The sequence below is a fragment of the Coregonus clupeaformis genome, chromosome 1 (genome assembly GCF_020615455.1).
Source record: "Coregonus clupeaformis isolate EN_2021a chromosome 1, ASM2061545v1, whole genome shotgun sequence".
In the NCBI taxonomy this organism is placed as follows: Eukaryota; Metazoa; Chordata; class Actinopteri; order Salmoniformes; family Salmonidae; genus Coregonus; species Coregonus clupeaformis.
The window spans coordinates 44090877-44106395 of record NC_059192.1 but is presented as its reverse complement, the minus strand read 5'-3'; the positions used below and the strand labels follow the sequence as shown (position 1 = coordinate 44106395).

The window sequence follows — 15519 nt, the reverse complement described above, 5'->3', positions numbered from 1 at the left end:
GAATCCGTATCACTAACCAACAAAGATAAAGCCTCTTTCACAGTGAAAAGTCGTGTCTGCTTCGGCGCCGTCATTTTGAGTAATTACGTTTTTTTTAGTTATTTTTTTTTGTGAAATGACAGCATGCCCTGTTTCCGGTTTCTGTTTGATGACAACAGCCACGCGAATACGACAACAGGTTGTTAGCAAATTCATTTTGCAATATTGACACAGATATTGTTCATTAAAAAAACAAGGCAGTTCACTGCCGCTATAGTAATTTAAAGGAAGGCCGTCGACGGCCTCTGTGGGTTCTAATTAAGCACTCAGTATTTAATATTCAGAGTTACCTTACTCTGGTGCGCACCGAGTTCTTTGGGAGTGGCTCCCTTATGCGCACTGAATACATTTTATTCAACCGCTGCAAACCCTCCCACTTGCTGGCCAACAGATTTTCTTATGGAGTTTTCATTCAATGGGGGTTTCAGTACATTTATCTAAAGCCATCCCTTTAAATACAGTGTACCTTTAATTTGAATTTTCTCTACAGAGAACGGGTTCGGAATATTAGGGATCAATTAAAGAAAGACATCAAAATACAGGCCTATGAATATCTCAGTTTCAGCACCGATTGGTAGATTAAAAATATCTCTGATCTTGTAGATTATTTAGGGTTAGGAATATATTTAGGAATCTACCTACTTCATAAAAAAACTGGTTTGGAGAGCCTTTACACCAAAATATATTGGTGAGTCAAAAATACAGTGGTTTGATTTATTCTGAAAGTTGCCATTCAGTTGTTTGATCCATTAAATATTGGAAGGGGAGAAAACTGTGACAATAAGAGTTGCTCAATAGTCCTATAAATCTACCCTAATCCTCACTGATTATGGAACTGATATGACAACGGTCCTGTCATCGTAAACCATGCCCCAGGCTCCAGGTTTAAATTGCCAGGCTTGGTCTGCATTCCATGATGATTCCATGATGATTTCATAAAGTAGGCTACATGTCCCAAATTATTGAACAACTTGTAATATGTTAAATATTTTCCACTATAATTACTAGCGACCCTCGGGATCAACCACACGGACATGACAGAGGAAATAAAGGGAAACGAACATTGGAATGGAATGATGCCAAATGTAGGCTACAAATTGAAGGGAACTAACACTAAAGTGATAGTTATAAATGTGTGTGGGTATTACTGACGGTGGCTACCGATAGTGGCTAATATATAACATTTTATAAATTGTTTAAAAAAAACCTGAGAACAGTCCGGGCTGAGATTAAAACATTCTGGAGCGCACAAAGATTAAATTTGGCCCGACTGTCACTCTGTACGGATTTGGCTTGTCATCTCATTTCTTCAAGATTAATCCCTGCAAGTTATAAGGACATTCAATTACATTTCTGCATAATGGCACAGCATTTTATATACTTCTCTGTGGGAAAGGGGCACACATAGCCTACCTGTCATGTTGATATGCTTCAGTTTGCTGCCATATGACTGGTTTCACATTTGTCTCCAGCATTCATAAGGTAAAATAGATCTAAATCAATTGTCATTTATATTTACAATCCCCTTATCCAAAATGATTACTCATTTACCTAGCTCTTATCAATCAATCAAATGTATTTATAAAGCCCTTTTTACATCAGCAGTTGTCACAAGCCTAAATTCCCAATCAATAGCTCTCACCAATTTGTAAATTACAGTGCATGGAGAATGGTGTTATTTATATCAGGAAAAAATGTATATGATGTTTTTCCAGTTGGAACCAACAGGTTGCTTGACCTTATTCATCGTATCCTTATTCAAACGTGTACCTTGCTGGCACTGGCTTTTTCCCATGCGTAAGTTCAAGGTCAGAATACGGGTAGAGAGAAAAGTGCATAAGGTTCCATTTACGCACGGGTAACTCGGGTCTGAATTCCCCCCATAGTAATTACTGAAGACATCACAGCTAAAAAGTATTTGTCCATGCAGTATTAGATAAGCTGCCTCAGTGAAAAGTTAATTACCATTGTTTGATTGTTACACAACCCAATGACCCAGGCCTCCAGAGAAAGCCAGATAGAGCTCCAGTTTCAACACCACTGTGTAGACCTATCTCAGAATGCAGTTAGTGTGGCTCTCTGTTTGACCGGCCAGCCTGGATAGGGGAGAGAGGGAGGAGAGAGTGAGAACTAGGCCCTGAGGTCGAGTCCTCAAAGTGCCTGGTATGCTCTACTTAAAGATCTTTAAATAGGGTGATTCACTAGGATGTGATAGCCCCAGTGATCTTTCGGCGGTATCATGGGATGTGCTTGATCTGAGCATCATGGGAAACTGGGCTAGGTTGTGGACAGGACAGCAGCTGGAGGACCGTGCTCTTTATATCTTCAGCAGATGAATCTGTATGACCCAGCACAGCTACCGTAAGAAGAAGAATACCATGCTTCCTAATAAGAGGCCCTTAAAACAGCAACACTTACTACAGATGTAGGATCTTAATTGTATTATTCCTTTGTTGCTGAGAATTGTCCTGCACATCAGGAAATGCCAACTTGTATTGTATTTAAGTTTTAAAAGGCTTGTAAAGTTGGTCATTTCCAACTTTACATTTCTGACTTGATTTGCCCTAACAAAAAATGTATCAACCCCTACAAAAATGTCCATGAATTATAATCGACATAATAAAGCACATTTCCTGTTGCTGCAGGACTATTTTCCTGCTGTCGCAAACTGGCTCAAATTAAGCACAATTCATTCCCGTACCCAGGGAAGGGATTCATTGTGACACAGCAGACTGAGTGGAGGAGGCTGTAGCAGTAGCGAGCTACAGTAAATGACCTACAGTGGATGTGGAGGCTCTAACGGAGGCTAAACGGGGATGCTGAATGCGCCTCTATTTGCAGCTCATTACCCTCCTCTCCACTCCCAGGCTTGGCTCCGGTTCACGCCTTGCATTCTCCTGCCAGGATGATTATAACCATTTTACTCGACAAGGGTCTTTCTCTCTCTCGCCAACGCTTATACCCCTCTCCTCTCTCCCTTTTTACCTCGTAGCCACCACAGGCAATTCATTTGTTGATTTATATAGCTTTGTATCAATCACATATGATAAGAATGCTCCGTGAAAAACAGGTTTTGAATGACAGAGCAGAATTTTTATTTGCTAAGATGCTAACAGAAAACAGCCAGGCACGATGAAAATAATAGAATCATGAATCATACATCAGCATGTAGTCTGACAACAGAACACAACTATAGAAATCAACCCAGATTAGGGTCTTTGAAATGAGATTGCAGTAGTGTGTAGCCGAGTGGGGAGACAGATGGGAATTATGTACTGCAGTGGTTCCCAAACTGTGGGGGACACGAGGGGTTGGCAGGGGTAGCGCGGAGTTCCCCAAAACATATTTTTTTAAGGAACTCAGTCAGGCTTTCAACTTACTCTTGAAAGTTGCAATTTCGAAATTTGGTTGTGCATCAGCAGTTTTTCCTTTTGTCATGTCAGTCATTAGAGAGCTACTTATATCTTGTCAGAAATGTCCAGATCAACTAGCCCATGTCAGCTAATGTTTTTTAGCTAGGTTGTGTAGCCAATTGATTTTGTTGTAATGATTAAATCACTCAGATATTGAATAAAACATGCCAAAATGTGTAGAACTGCAGGAAATTAGCTTTAATAAAACGGCAGAATCTTCTCTCCACCTCATGGCAAAATGTGTTCCCCAATGATGGAGTTTGGGAACCCTTGATGTACTGTATGTATAAAGTTGGTATTGTATCGGTGTCTGTGAGGGGAAGATGCTTATGCATTTCTCTGCCAAGGCTCCACATACTCCAAACCCAGATGGGCAAAGATGTCCTCCTCAGTAGTCGCCGGTAGGAATAGTTTCTGGAGAAAGAACAAAGACAAAATTGATGGTTGGATTCATAAATATGGTAGACATAAGAGATATGTGAAGTTGGGATTTGCAACATTACAAACACATAAATAGAGACTGTGAGAGTTGACATGGCTTGATGGCAAGATGCCACGCACGCACTGAAAACATCTCAAGTTGCAAACCATAGAAGCCCAAGTATGAGCAGATCAGAGATCAGATCAGAGATCATGTTGGTCTCAGATGAACACAAAGATAACCTCACTACATCCATGGGTCAACAAATACTTTTCTCTTCTGCCTCACAACAGTACCCCTTGAACCAAGCATGCGCAGTTGCTATGATTTTATGAAAATCAAACCTATCAATTAAGTCATAAATCTTTTGGTACAGTAAATGTGCCAACACTGACCATAGTGTGAGCACCCAGATTTATATCCAGCTGTCTGCGTCCTCCTCACAGTCATAAACACTCTGACCTTGCTCTAAGTAACGCCACTCTTGAAGAGACAATAATTTTCACTGACAAATCACGGAAGGGATTTTAATGGTTTGGCATACACAAACATCATATGATAAGTTATGTCTATATTGCTACGTTGGGGTGGCGAGCCTGACTCACCTCGTGAGCGTGAGATGCCCGGTGAAAAGCTGTAATCCTTGAAGTGCTAAACTAGACCTGACACACAGAAATTAGAAGAGAGGGGAAACGGGTACGTGTTGGGCCCCTCTGCCAGCTAATGGCAGATGATAAACAATCATAACTGGTAGGAGAGAGGGAAAAGCACTTCTAGGCATGTATCCTGCCATTCTAGACCGTTATTTACAATGCAAATGACAAGGGGGACATTACATTTTACATTTTAGCCATATAGCAGATGCTCTTATCCAGAGCGACTTACAGTTAGTGAGTGCATACATTTTTTTTCACATTACAGGCCCTGAGTGCATGCTGGGTAAAAGCAGTCAAGCCAGCCCAGGTCCAGTCTGTGTAAATATCACTCCCTCAGTCTTCATTTGACTTATGTCTCTGTTGATAAAATCAATCTTCCTAACAGTCAAGCCTTAAATCTTGATAAACCTAAATTTGATTATGACCTGACACTCAGCAAACACAGTCATACCCGCATGGCTGGCAGGGGCACACACACACACACTTCGAGTCTCTCCACCAGCTAAGTGGATGATTGTTTCTCTGCAGGTCACCCTCGCTCACTCTCACATACAGTAAGCTCTAGAGAAAACCCCCCCATGGTTACAGCACATTAAAACCTTTCCACAGAGATGGGTGCCATTTGCTCTATTCTTCACAACATCTCCCTAGTACCAGAGCAGACCACCAGATCATTTTTTCCTCTCAGGAAGTAAATAAGTCAACATCCACACAGTGACTGGGAAACTGGTGAAGTAGTTACATATAAGAGCTTTGGACAGTCAGATCTGAAGGTGATTTAGCTCATAGAGCATCATGTTCAGGCATACTTAACAAGATGCATGCTTACTGTTCAAAAGGCTCTACGAAAAGCTATGGTAAGTTCTAAGGTCCAACTAACAAAGGAAACAGTACAGAAAAGGATCAGCTCCAACAAATGACCAATTTAGCCATTGTCCTGGATCAGGACTAAGCCTGGTCTGTCAAAATGTGAACTCAGTCCAATCCCTCCAATCCCCTCTGGGGATAACTTTCCTTTAATTACTGACCACAGCAAACTTTCTGAAAGCTTTGACCAAGAAGATGTTGTTGCTCTTCTGAGCCTTACCTTACTTGCCTAAAACCCTTTTACTCCGTAAGGAGCATATGTCATTCACACATAAGCCTACCTACCATGTACTACAATAAGTACTTTATTATTCAGACAGAACACAACTATGGTAAGCACTCAATTTCCGACAGAGTAAGTGCAGCAATACCAGCTCAGGCCAAAGTGCAGAGGAGCTGGAGTGTGTGTTACTGCATGTCAATGTCCTTGCCTTAATGACCAACTAATCAGCGGTGTATTTCTTCTGCCCGCTGTATAATTACAGCTCTCATGGATGTGAACACAGACATCAGGCCCTCTAAACATCTGCCCTCTGTCACTGCCTCCCTGCCATGACACACAGGCTGATGCATGGGTCTGATGGAAATGATTGGCTGCCACTCAAAGAGTCATGCACATCCATACAAACACACAAATTAATGCACACGAACATGCACACACACAAATTCAAACATTTGTTTTACTATATTTGTGGGGACCAAACAATTGATTCCCTTTCAAAAACCCTAACTCCTAACCCTAATCCTTGAGCCTATACTAGTATTTTTCCTTGTGGGGAAATGTCCACATTTTCCTTGTTTTACTATCCTTGTGAGTCACCACAAGGATAGTAAAACCAAACACACACACACACACACACACACACACACACACACCACACACTGGAACAGACTTGCTGGATTGCGTGTCCTCAGACACAGTGATATGCAAACACAGTTTAATAATATGCAAATCCACACTAAATAAACAACTCATAGGAACATGTAAATACAAATGTTACACAAAAACACTACAAACACACACAACAGGTGGCCTGTCAGAGAGTACTTTCTTTTGATTGTACTCAGTGATGATATTCATAATAGCTAATACACTAGCAGTATGTCTGAAGGACATGGCAATTCAGGACTGTTGTGTTTGTTTTCTTCTGTTGGACAGCAAGCAATGAGTGTAAATTATTCAAAGGAAAATAAGTATTTAGAAATAGTTTCCTTTGAAACATTTCCCATTTACATTTGAGCCCAACTTTGACACCTCTGAAAAATTCCCCAGGGCTAAAGAACACATTTTTTCTGTAAGAGAGAAACATATACAGTACATTCACCTATAGTGTACTGTATCATATTTCTACTGTATCCATAGCGTACTATTCCTGTGGGTCTCTCCATTAGAAATCAATAGATATCAAACCTCATCAGGACTATTACATAAGGCATACCAGCGTGGGCCACAGCCTTCCTCCCTCTCTTTGTTTAGATATTTTTCTCCTTACCGTCACCACCTGGAAACACGTTGTTATTGCCAAGAGAGTGATGAATCGAACAATCTTTTGATTGTCTCTAAATTAATCTATCTTTATTGCAGCTCACAGGAAAGGGCTGACAGTGGCGAAAAAGTGGGAGTCGATCAGGGCCTCTGCTGTCCTATTGAAACGATCCACCCACAATCAGCACGCACACACACACACACACAGCCTTCTTCAGGCACCCTGGGACAGCAGAATAGAACCAGGGAGAGAAAGGAGACGACTCAGACACCTCACTAATCAAACCAGCAATTAGTGTTAGCATCATGAACCACTCAGAACCATAAAAAGGCTATTGAGCTGAATGTGGTTTACATTGCCTAGCTCTCTCAGCCTGCTAATCAGCCAAATACACTGGGCAGTAAGGGGAAACAGTGCCAGATAATCAACCTTTTAATCATACACACAGAATTAGTTTATTTGGCCACCAGGGTTTTACATCTTTGTTTAATTTGTGTTTATGCAGCCACATAAACATTAGTAAAAAAACGTTTTTTGTTGATAAGAGTTTCCAAATGTAATGAGCAAAGGAAGACAAAGTCATTAGGCCAGTGTAATATGTCCTCACTACATCTCATTGTCTATTAAGCAGAATGCTCTATTTCTTTCCTCTAACACTTTCCTTCAACCCTACTTCATATGGCCTACATAACACGTCACTGTCATACAACTAACATAAGCCCAAATCACACGGAGGGACGTCCGTCAGCGATGTGAATTTGAGTATGCGTGAGTAGCAAGAGTTAACTCACAAAGATAGTGTAGTGTTCGCCAGCAGAATTGTCATGAAAAGCCATTGTAAACAGTTGTATTCTCTCTTGAAATCGGAGTTACCTCATTCCTCAAGTTTTCCAGCTGTAGCCTTGGCTATAATATGCCTATGATCGAAATCAACACAGGTAGGCTGCCATTGTTTTCAAATAGGTAACCTATTTGTCAGAAAAACCATAGCCTATACATCCCAATAAACGTTTTAACCATAAAACTTTACTTAGCAAAGTAGAGAAGATCAAAACAATTCCTCTAATTCTCTAGACCAGACTTGAATAATTTGAACCAAGGCACTCAATAGCCATGCACTTTGTTTTAACTTTATCAATCAAATTGTCTGTAAGCAAAAATGGCAAAACTGTAAGAATTTACATTGACAACGTGATATACAGTGCCATCAGAAAGTATTCACACCCCTTGACTTTTTCCACATTTTGTTGTGTTTACAGCCTGCATTTAAAATTGATTAAATTGAGATTTTATGTCACTGGCCTACACACAATGTCCCACAATGTCAACGTGGAATTATGTTTTTAGAAATGTTTACAAATTCATTACAAATGAAAAGCTGAAATGTGTTGAGTCAATAAGTATTCAACCCCTTTGTTATGGAAAGCCTAAATAAGTTCAGGAGTAAAGATGTGCTTAACAAGTCATATAAAAAGTTACATGGACTCACTCTGTGTGCAATAATAGTGTTTAACATTATTTTTGAATGACTACCTCATTTCTGTACCCCACACATACAATTATCTGTAAGGTCCCTCAGTCGAGCAGTGAATTTCAAACAGATTCAACCACAAAAACCAGGGAGGGTTTTCAATGCCTCGCAAAGAAGGGCACCTATTGGTAGATAAAAACAACAACAACAACAACAACAACAACAAAAACAGATATTGAATATCCCTTTGAGCATGGTGAAGTTATTAATTACACTTTAGATGGTGTATCAATACACCCAGTCACTACAAAGATGTAGGCGTTCTTCCTATCTCAGTTGCTGGAGAGGAAGGAAACTGCTCAGGGATTTCAACATGAGGCCAATGGGGTTTAAAACAGTTACATAGTTTAATGGCTGTGATAGGAGAAAACTGCGGATGGATCAACAACATTGTAGTTAATCCACAATACTAACTAAATGACAGAATGAAAAGAAGGAAGCCTGTACAGAATACAAATATTCCAAAACATGCATCCTGTTTGCAATAAGGCACTAAAGTTAAACTGCAAAAAATGTGTCAAAGAAATTAACTTTATGTCCTTTATACAAACCATTGTGTTTGGGGTAAATCCAACACAACACATCAGTGATGTACCACTCTTCATATTATCAAGCATGGTGGTGGCTGCATCATGTTATGGGTATTGTCATTGGCAAGGACTAGGGAGTTTTGTTGATATAAAGAAACAGAATAGGTCTAAGCACAGGCTAAATCCTTGAGGAAAAACCTGGTTCAGTCTGCTTTCCAACAGACACTGGGAGACAAATTCACCTTTCAGCAGGACAATAACCTAAAACACAAGGCCACATATACACTGGAGTTGCTCACCAAGATGACATTGAATGTTCCAATGTGACCTAGTTAGAGTTTTGACTTAAATCGGCATGAAAATCTATGGCAAGACTTGAAAATGGCTGTCTAGCAATGATCAACAATCAACTTGACAGAGTTTGAAGATTTTTTAAAATGAATAATGTGCTAATATTACAATGCAAAGCTCTTAGAGACTTACCCAGAAAGACTCACAGCTGTAATCACTGCCAAAAGTGATTATAACATGTATTGACTCAGGGGTGTGAATACTTATGTAAATGAGATATCTGTATTTCATTTGAAATACATGTTTTCACTTTGTCATTATGGGGTACTGTGTGTAGAAGGCTGAGAAAAATATATATATATTGAATTCAGGCTGTAACACATTTTTTTTGAATAAGTCAAAGGGTATGAATACTTTCTGAAGGCACTGTATTCTTTCGAAACACAACCCAGTTGATAAATGTAGAATGTCGTTGCATTCATGCATTGGTGCCACATTATTATTAAAGCACTAGCCTATACATAATATTGGCTTGCAGTTAAACATATCACTAAATAGAAACTTTCTAACAATACTGTCACGACTTCCGCCAAGGCTGCCTCCCCTCCTTGTTCGGGCAGGTTTCGGCGTTCGTCGTCACCGGCTTACTAGCTACTGCCGATCCCATTCTCATCACTCCACTTGTCATGTCTCGTCTTGTCAATCACACACACCTGGTGCTCATTCCCCTAATCCGTATGTGTATAAGTGTTCCCTCTGTTCCCCTTGTCTTTGTGAGTGATTGTTTCATTGTGAGAGCGAGTAGCTCGGTTGAGCTACTTCCATTTGTTATTGCCAAGGTGGAATATTTCCCTTGTGATAGTTTCGTTTTGACGCTGGGTGCGTTTTATTTATGTAAACGGAATAAACTCTGGACTTCGGTGTTTTACCTCCTGCGCCTGACTCCTTCATTCACACCTCGTCACACATACATTTCACAATTCCACCGGATCCAGCCACCTACACCCCAGCCCCTGGAGGGATCCAGATATCTCGGCCACTGGCGTTTGATGGGACGGCAGCGCGATGTAAGGGATTTCTGCTCCAACTAGAGTTGTATTTCTCCAGCATCAGGCCGGCGCCACTGGAGCGGGAGAAGGTATCCGTCCTCGTTTCCTGCCTTTGTGGGAGAGCGCTGGAGTGGGCCAACGCGGTGTGGAACGAGGGAGGTGCCGCGTTGGAGGACTACGGGGAGTTTGCTCGCCTCTTTCGGGCCGTTTTCGATCACCTGCCTGAGGGTCGAGAGGCGGGCGAACGACTGGTCCATCTGAGGCAGGGGACGAGGACCGCACAGGACTACGCACTGGAGTTCTGGATGCTGGCAGCGGGGTCCGGGTGCAACGAGCAGGCCCTGATCGACCATTTCCGGTGCCACCTAAGGGAGGACGTCCGACGGGAGCTAGCCTGCCGTGATGCCATGCTATCGTTCTCCCAACTGGTGGACATGGCCATCCGGCTGGACAATCTGCTAGCAGCCAGAGGACGTCCTGGTAGGTGTCTGCCCGTTCCCACTCCGGACGACTCTGACCCCGAGCAGATGGAGCTGAGGGGAGCCGCCGGTCGAGAGAGCGCAGGAGGACAGCGACAGTGCCACTCTGGTGGCACGAAGGGACAATCCACCTCACGTCGCAGTCAACGTTCCTTTGGGTCTGGAGGCGGTAGGCAGGGTATTCACGCATCACCCCAGGTAACGAACACCCAAACGTTCAGAGCCCTTTGCGGCGCACTGTACCTTATCTATCTCCTTTCCCAATCACCTGGTAGTTTCCCAGTGTAAGGCGCTAGTCGATTCAGGCGCATCTGGGAACTTTATGGACAAGGCATTTGCACGCCGTCAAGGCATTTCATTGGTTCCCCTATCCATTCCACTCCCCATCAGAGCACTGGATAGTCGACCATTAGGGTCCGGGTTGGTTAAGGAGGTTACTGTACCAGTCACCATGATTACACAGGAGACGCATGTTGAGCAGATCACTTTTTTGATTATTAAGTCTCCTGCTTACCCTGTAGTCTTAGGTATTCTGTGGTTTGCCCTTCACAACCCCAATTTTTCAGAGGGTTCTTATGGGGTGGTCGCGTGAGTGTCCGGGTAGGTGTCTAGGTGTTTTCCGTTGGTGCGACCACGGTGGAAAGTCCAGACGGTACCCCCATCGTGTGCATTCCCCACGAATACCATGATCTGGCGCTCGCGTTTTCCAAGACTCAAGCGACTAAATTACCACCTCATCGGGAAGGGGATTGCACGATAAACCTTCGGGTAGACGCTGTACCTCCCAGGAGTCATGTGTATCCCCTGTCGCAGGCTGAAACGGAGGCTATGGAAACATACGTCACCAAGTCCCTGCGCCAGGGGTATATACGTCCCTCCACTTCACCTGCTTCCTCGAGTTTCTTCTTTGTGAAGAAGAAAGATGGCGGTTTATGCCCGTGCATTGATTATCGACCACTGAATAAGGTGACGGTACGATTTAGTTATCCTCTTCCCCTCATTCCTTCAGCGATTGAGTCAATGCATGGGGCCAGTTTTTTCCCCAAATTAGACCTCAGGAGTGCCTACAACCTGGTGCGTATTCGGGAAGGGGATGAGTGGAAAACAGCATTCAGCACAACCTCAGGGCATTATGAATACCTGGTGATGCCCTACAGTTTGATGAATGCTCCATCCGTTTTCCAGTTCTTTGTGAACAAGGTGTTTCGGGACATGCTTAGTCACGGTGTGGTGGTCTACATCGATGACATCCTGGTGTATTCCGCTACGCGCGCTGAGCATGTGTCCCGGGTTCGCAAGGTACAGGCAGAGAATTGTGAGTTTTTCCAGCAGTCAATCTCCTTCCTCGGATACCGCATTACTACCACAGGTGTGGAGATGGAGGGAGATCGCATTTCAGCCGTGCGTAATTGGCCAACTCCAACCACGGTGAAGGAGGTGCAGCGCTTCCTTGGCTTTGCCAACTACTATCTGAGGTTTATTCTGGGCTTTGGCAAGGTCGCAGCTCCCATTACCTCCTTGTTGAAGGGTGGGCCGTCCTGGCTCTGCTGGTCTGCTGAGGCTGATTTGGACTTCAGTAGATTGCAGGGTCTGTTCACCTCAACCCCGGTACTGGCTAACCCCTATTCATCACTACCGTTTGTAGTGGAGGTGGATGCGTCTGAGGTAGGGATAGGCACTGTCTTATCCCAACCCTCGGGCACGCCACCCAAGTTCCGCCCCTGTGCCTTCTTTTCGAAGAAGCTCAGCTCGGCCGAGCAGAACTACGGCGTTGGTGATCGGGAGCTGCTGGCTGTTGACCAAGCTTTGACAGTGTGGAGGCATTGGCTCGAAGGGGCGAAACACTCTTTCCTTATCTGGACAGACCACCGTAACCTGGAGTACATTTGGGCAGCGAGGAGGCTGAATCCTCGCCAGGCCAGCTGGGCCCTCTTCTTCACCCGGTTTGATTTCACACTCTCATACATTCCGGGTACGAAGAACGTGAAGGCAGACGCACTCGGCTGTATGACACAGAGGAGAGGCCCAGAGACAACACCCCCATACTCCCGGCCTCAAGCATTGTGGCGCCAGTAGTATGGGCGATGGACGCGGATATAGCGCAGGCATTATGCACAGATCTATCTCCACCGCAGTGTCCAGCTGGGCTGCAGTACGTGCCTGCGCTAATCCGTGATCGTCTGATCTTCTGGGCACACACGTCACCCTCCTCTGGTCATCCAGGTATTGGTCGTACAATGCGCTGCCTGCCCGAGAAGTACTGGTGGCCTACCTTGGCTAAGGACGTGAGGGTGTATGTTTCCTCCTGCTCAGTGTGCGCCCAGAGTAAGGCACCTAGGCACCTCCCAGCGGGTAAGCTACAACCGTTACCAGTTCCACAATGACCATGGTCTCACCTTAGTATTGATTTTCTTACTGATCTTCCCCTCTCCCAAGGTAACACCACTATCCTGGTCGTTGTGGATCGCTTTTCGAAGTCCTGCCGCCTCCTTCCTCTGCCCGGTCTCCCCACGGCCCTACAAACAGCGGAGGCTCTGTTTACTCACGTCTTCCGGCACTACGGGGTACCAGAGGATATAGTGTCTGACCAAGGTCCCCAGTTCATGTCTAGAGTCTGGAAGTCGTTCATGGAACGTCTGGGGGTCTTGGTCAGCCTGACCTCTGGATTTCACCCCGAGAGTAATGGGCAGGTGGAAAGGGTGAAACAAGATGTGGGTTGGTTCCTGCGGACCTACTGTCAGGACCAGCCGGGGGAGTGGTCGGTGTTCCTGCCATGGGCAGAATACGCTCAGAACTCTCTCCGCCACTCCTCCACTAACCTAACACCCTTCCAATGTGTTTTGGGTTACCAACCGGTCCTGGCACTGTGGCACCAGAGTTAGACCGAGGCTCCTGCGGTGGATGACTGGTTTTGGCACGCAGAGGAGACTTGGGACGCTGCCCACGTTCGCCTCCAGTGCGCTGTGCGTCGTCAGAAGGCGAACGCTGACCGCCACCGCAGGGAGGCCCCGGTTTTCGTACCAGGAGATTGGGTCTGGCTCTCGACCCGGAATCTACCCCTCTGCCTGCCCTGCCGGAAGCTGAGCCCGCGGTTTGTGGGGCCGTTTAAAGTCCTGAGGAGGATAAACAAGGTTACATACAGGTTGTTACTCCCCCCTGATTACCGTATTAACCCCTCTTTTCATGTGTCTCTCCTCAGGCTGGTGGTAGCTGGTCTGCTCCAGGAGTCTGAGGTGCGGGAGGTTCCTCCACCTCCTCTGGACATCGAGGGGGCCCCGGCTTACTCGGTCCGTTCCATACTGGAATCGAGGTGTCGGGTGGGGGGCCTTCAGTATCTCATGGAGTGGGAGGGGTACGATCCGGAAGAACGGTGCTGGGTCCCAAGGAAGGATATCCTCGATCCCTCCCTGTTGAGGGATTTCCACCGTCGCCATCCGACTCGCCCTGCTCCGCGTCCTCCTGGCCGTCCCCGAGGCCAGGGTCAGCGCACTGCTGGAGCAGCACGTCAAGGTGGGGGTACTGTCGTGACTTCCGGCTGCCTCCCCTCCTTGTTCGGGCAGGTTTCGGCGTTCGTCGTCACCGGCTTACTAGCTACTGCCGATCCCATTCTCATCACTCCACTTGTCATGTCTTGTCTTGTCAATCACACACACCTGGTGCTCATTCCCCTAATTAGTATGTGTATAAGTGTTCCCTCTGTTCCCCTTGTCTTTGTGAGTGATTGTTTCATTGTGAGAGCGAGTAGCTCGGTTGAGCTACTCTTCCATTTGTTATTCCCAAGGTGGAATATTTCCCTTGTGATAGTTTCGTTTTGACGCTGGGTGCATTTTATTTATGTAAACGGAATAAACTCTGGACTTCGGTGTTTTACCTTCTGCGCCTGACTCCTTCATTCACACCTCGTCACACATACATTTCACAATTCCAGAGGTAACAATGCACAACCAAAGTGCCAATTTCAGTATGCGCTGGTAGGGACATTTAAGACCAACTGAAAGCTGGTCTTAGCAGTAACGCAGTTGGTTATGTTAGGGTTTCGCAAACTCGGTCCAGGGCCCCCCCCAGGTGCACATTTAGTTTTTTGCCCTAGCACTACACAGCTGATTCAAATCATCAAAGCTTGATGATGAGTTGGTTATTTGAATCAGCTGTGTAGTGTTATGGCAAAAAAACAAAACATGCACCCAGGCGGGGCCCCAGGACCGAGTTTTGGAAACCCTGGGTTATGACATGGATTTTGACAAATGAAGCGCAGCCTCTCCAGCCGTGACACAGTGCCCATATGCACATTGAACAAGAGAGTGCTTTTTGTGCCCGTAAACCTTTTATTTAGAAACATAAACTAATGATTTTGCTTAATTTGATTAAAAACCAAGCATAGCCTCCCCTCCTCTAAATGAAGGCTGTTTTTTTTGTCATGCCCAATGCATTCGCCAAGTAGTCAAGACTATCGATAAAGGGTTTGGCTCGTGACACCGCTTTGAAATAAATGTTTATTAACAAAGCTTTATTAAAAGATCAAGTTTGGCAGCAGCAAAACAGTGAGCGGATATCCCATTATTATCTATAAATATATGTAGGCTATTACATTATTTTTGCCAGCTCCTGTTATTATTTTGGATGTGTAAAAACCCCTCCATGTAGGCTATATGCCTAGCTAATTTTCCCCAAACATCGGACACCCCCTAACCTCGGACACTGTCTAGCGGTTGGAGGACTAAATCACCTTGAGCTCAACATTTAAATGGACTGGAAA

General features: G+C 44.7%; 1 protein-coding gene across 2 annotated transcripts in view; it reads right to left on the bottom strand.

The window, feature by feature from the left end:
• Positions 1-3485: 3485 nt before the first annotated feature.
• The window catches only part of LOC121569188 (DNA nucleotidylexotransferase), a 221706-nt gene continuing 209672 nt past the window's right edge, over positions 3486-15519 (bottom strand). For both annotated transcript variants that reach the window (XM_041879938.2, XM_041879949.2), the window contains exon 11: positions 3486-3866. In XM_041879938.2, coding sequence (XP_041735872.1) covers positions 3780-3866 — 87 coding nt within the window. In that variant the 3' untranslated portion in view covers positions 3486-3779. The remainder of the gene's footprint in view (positions 3867-15519) is intronic.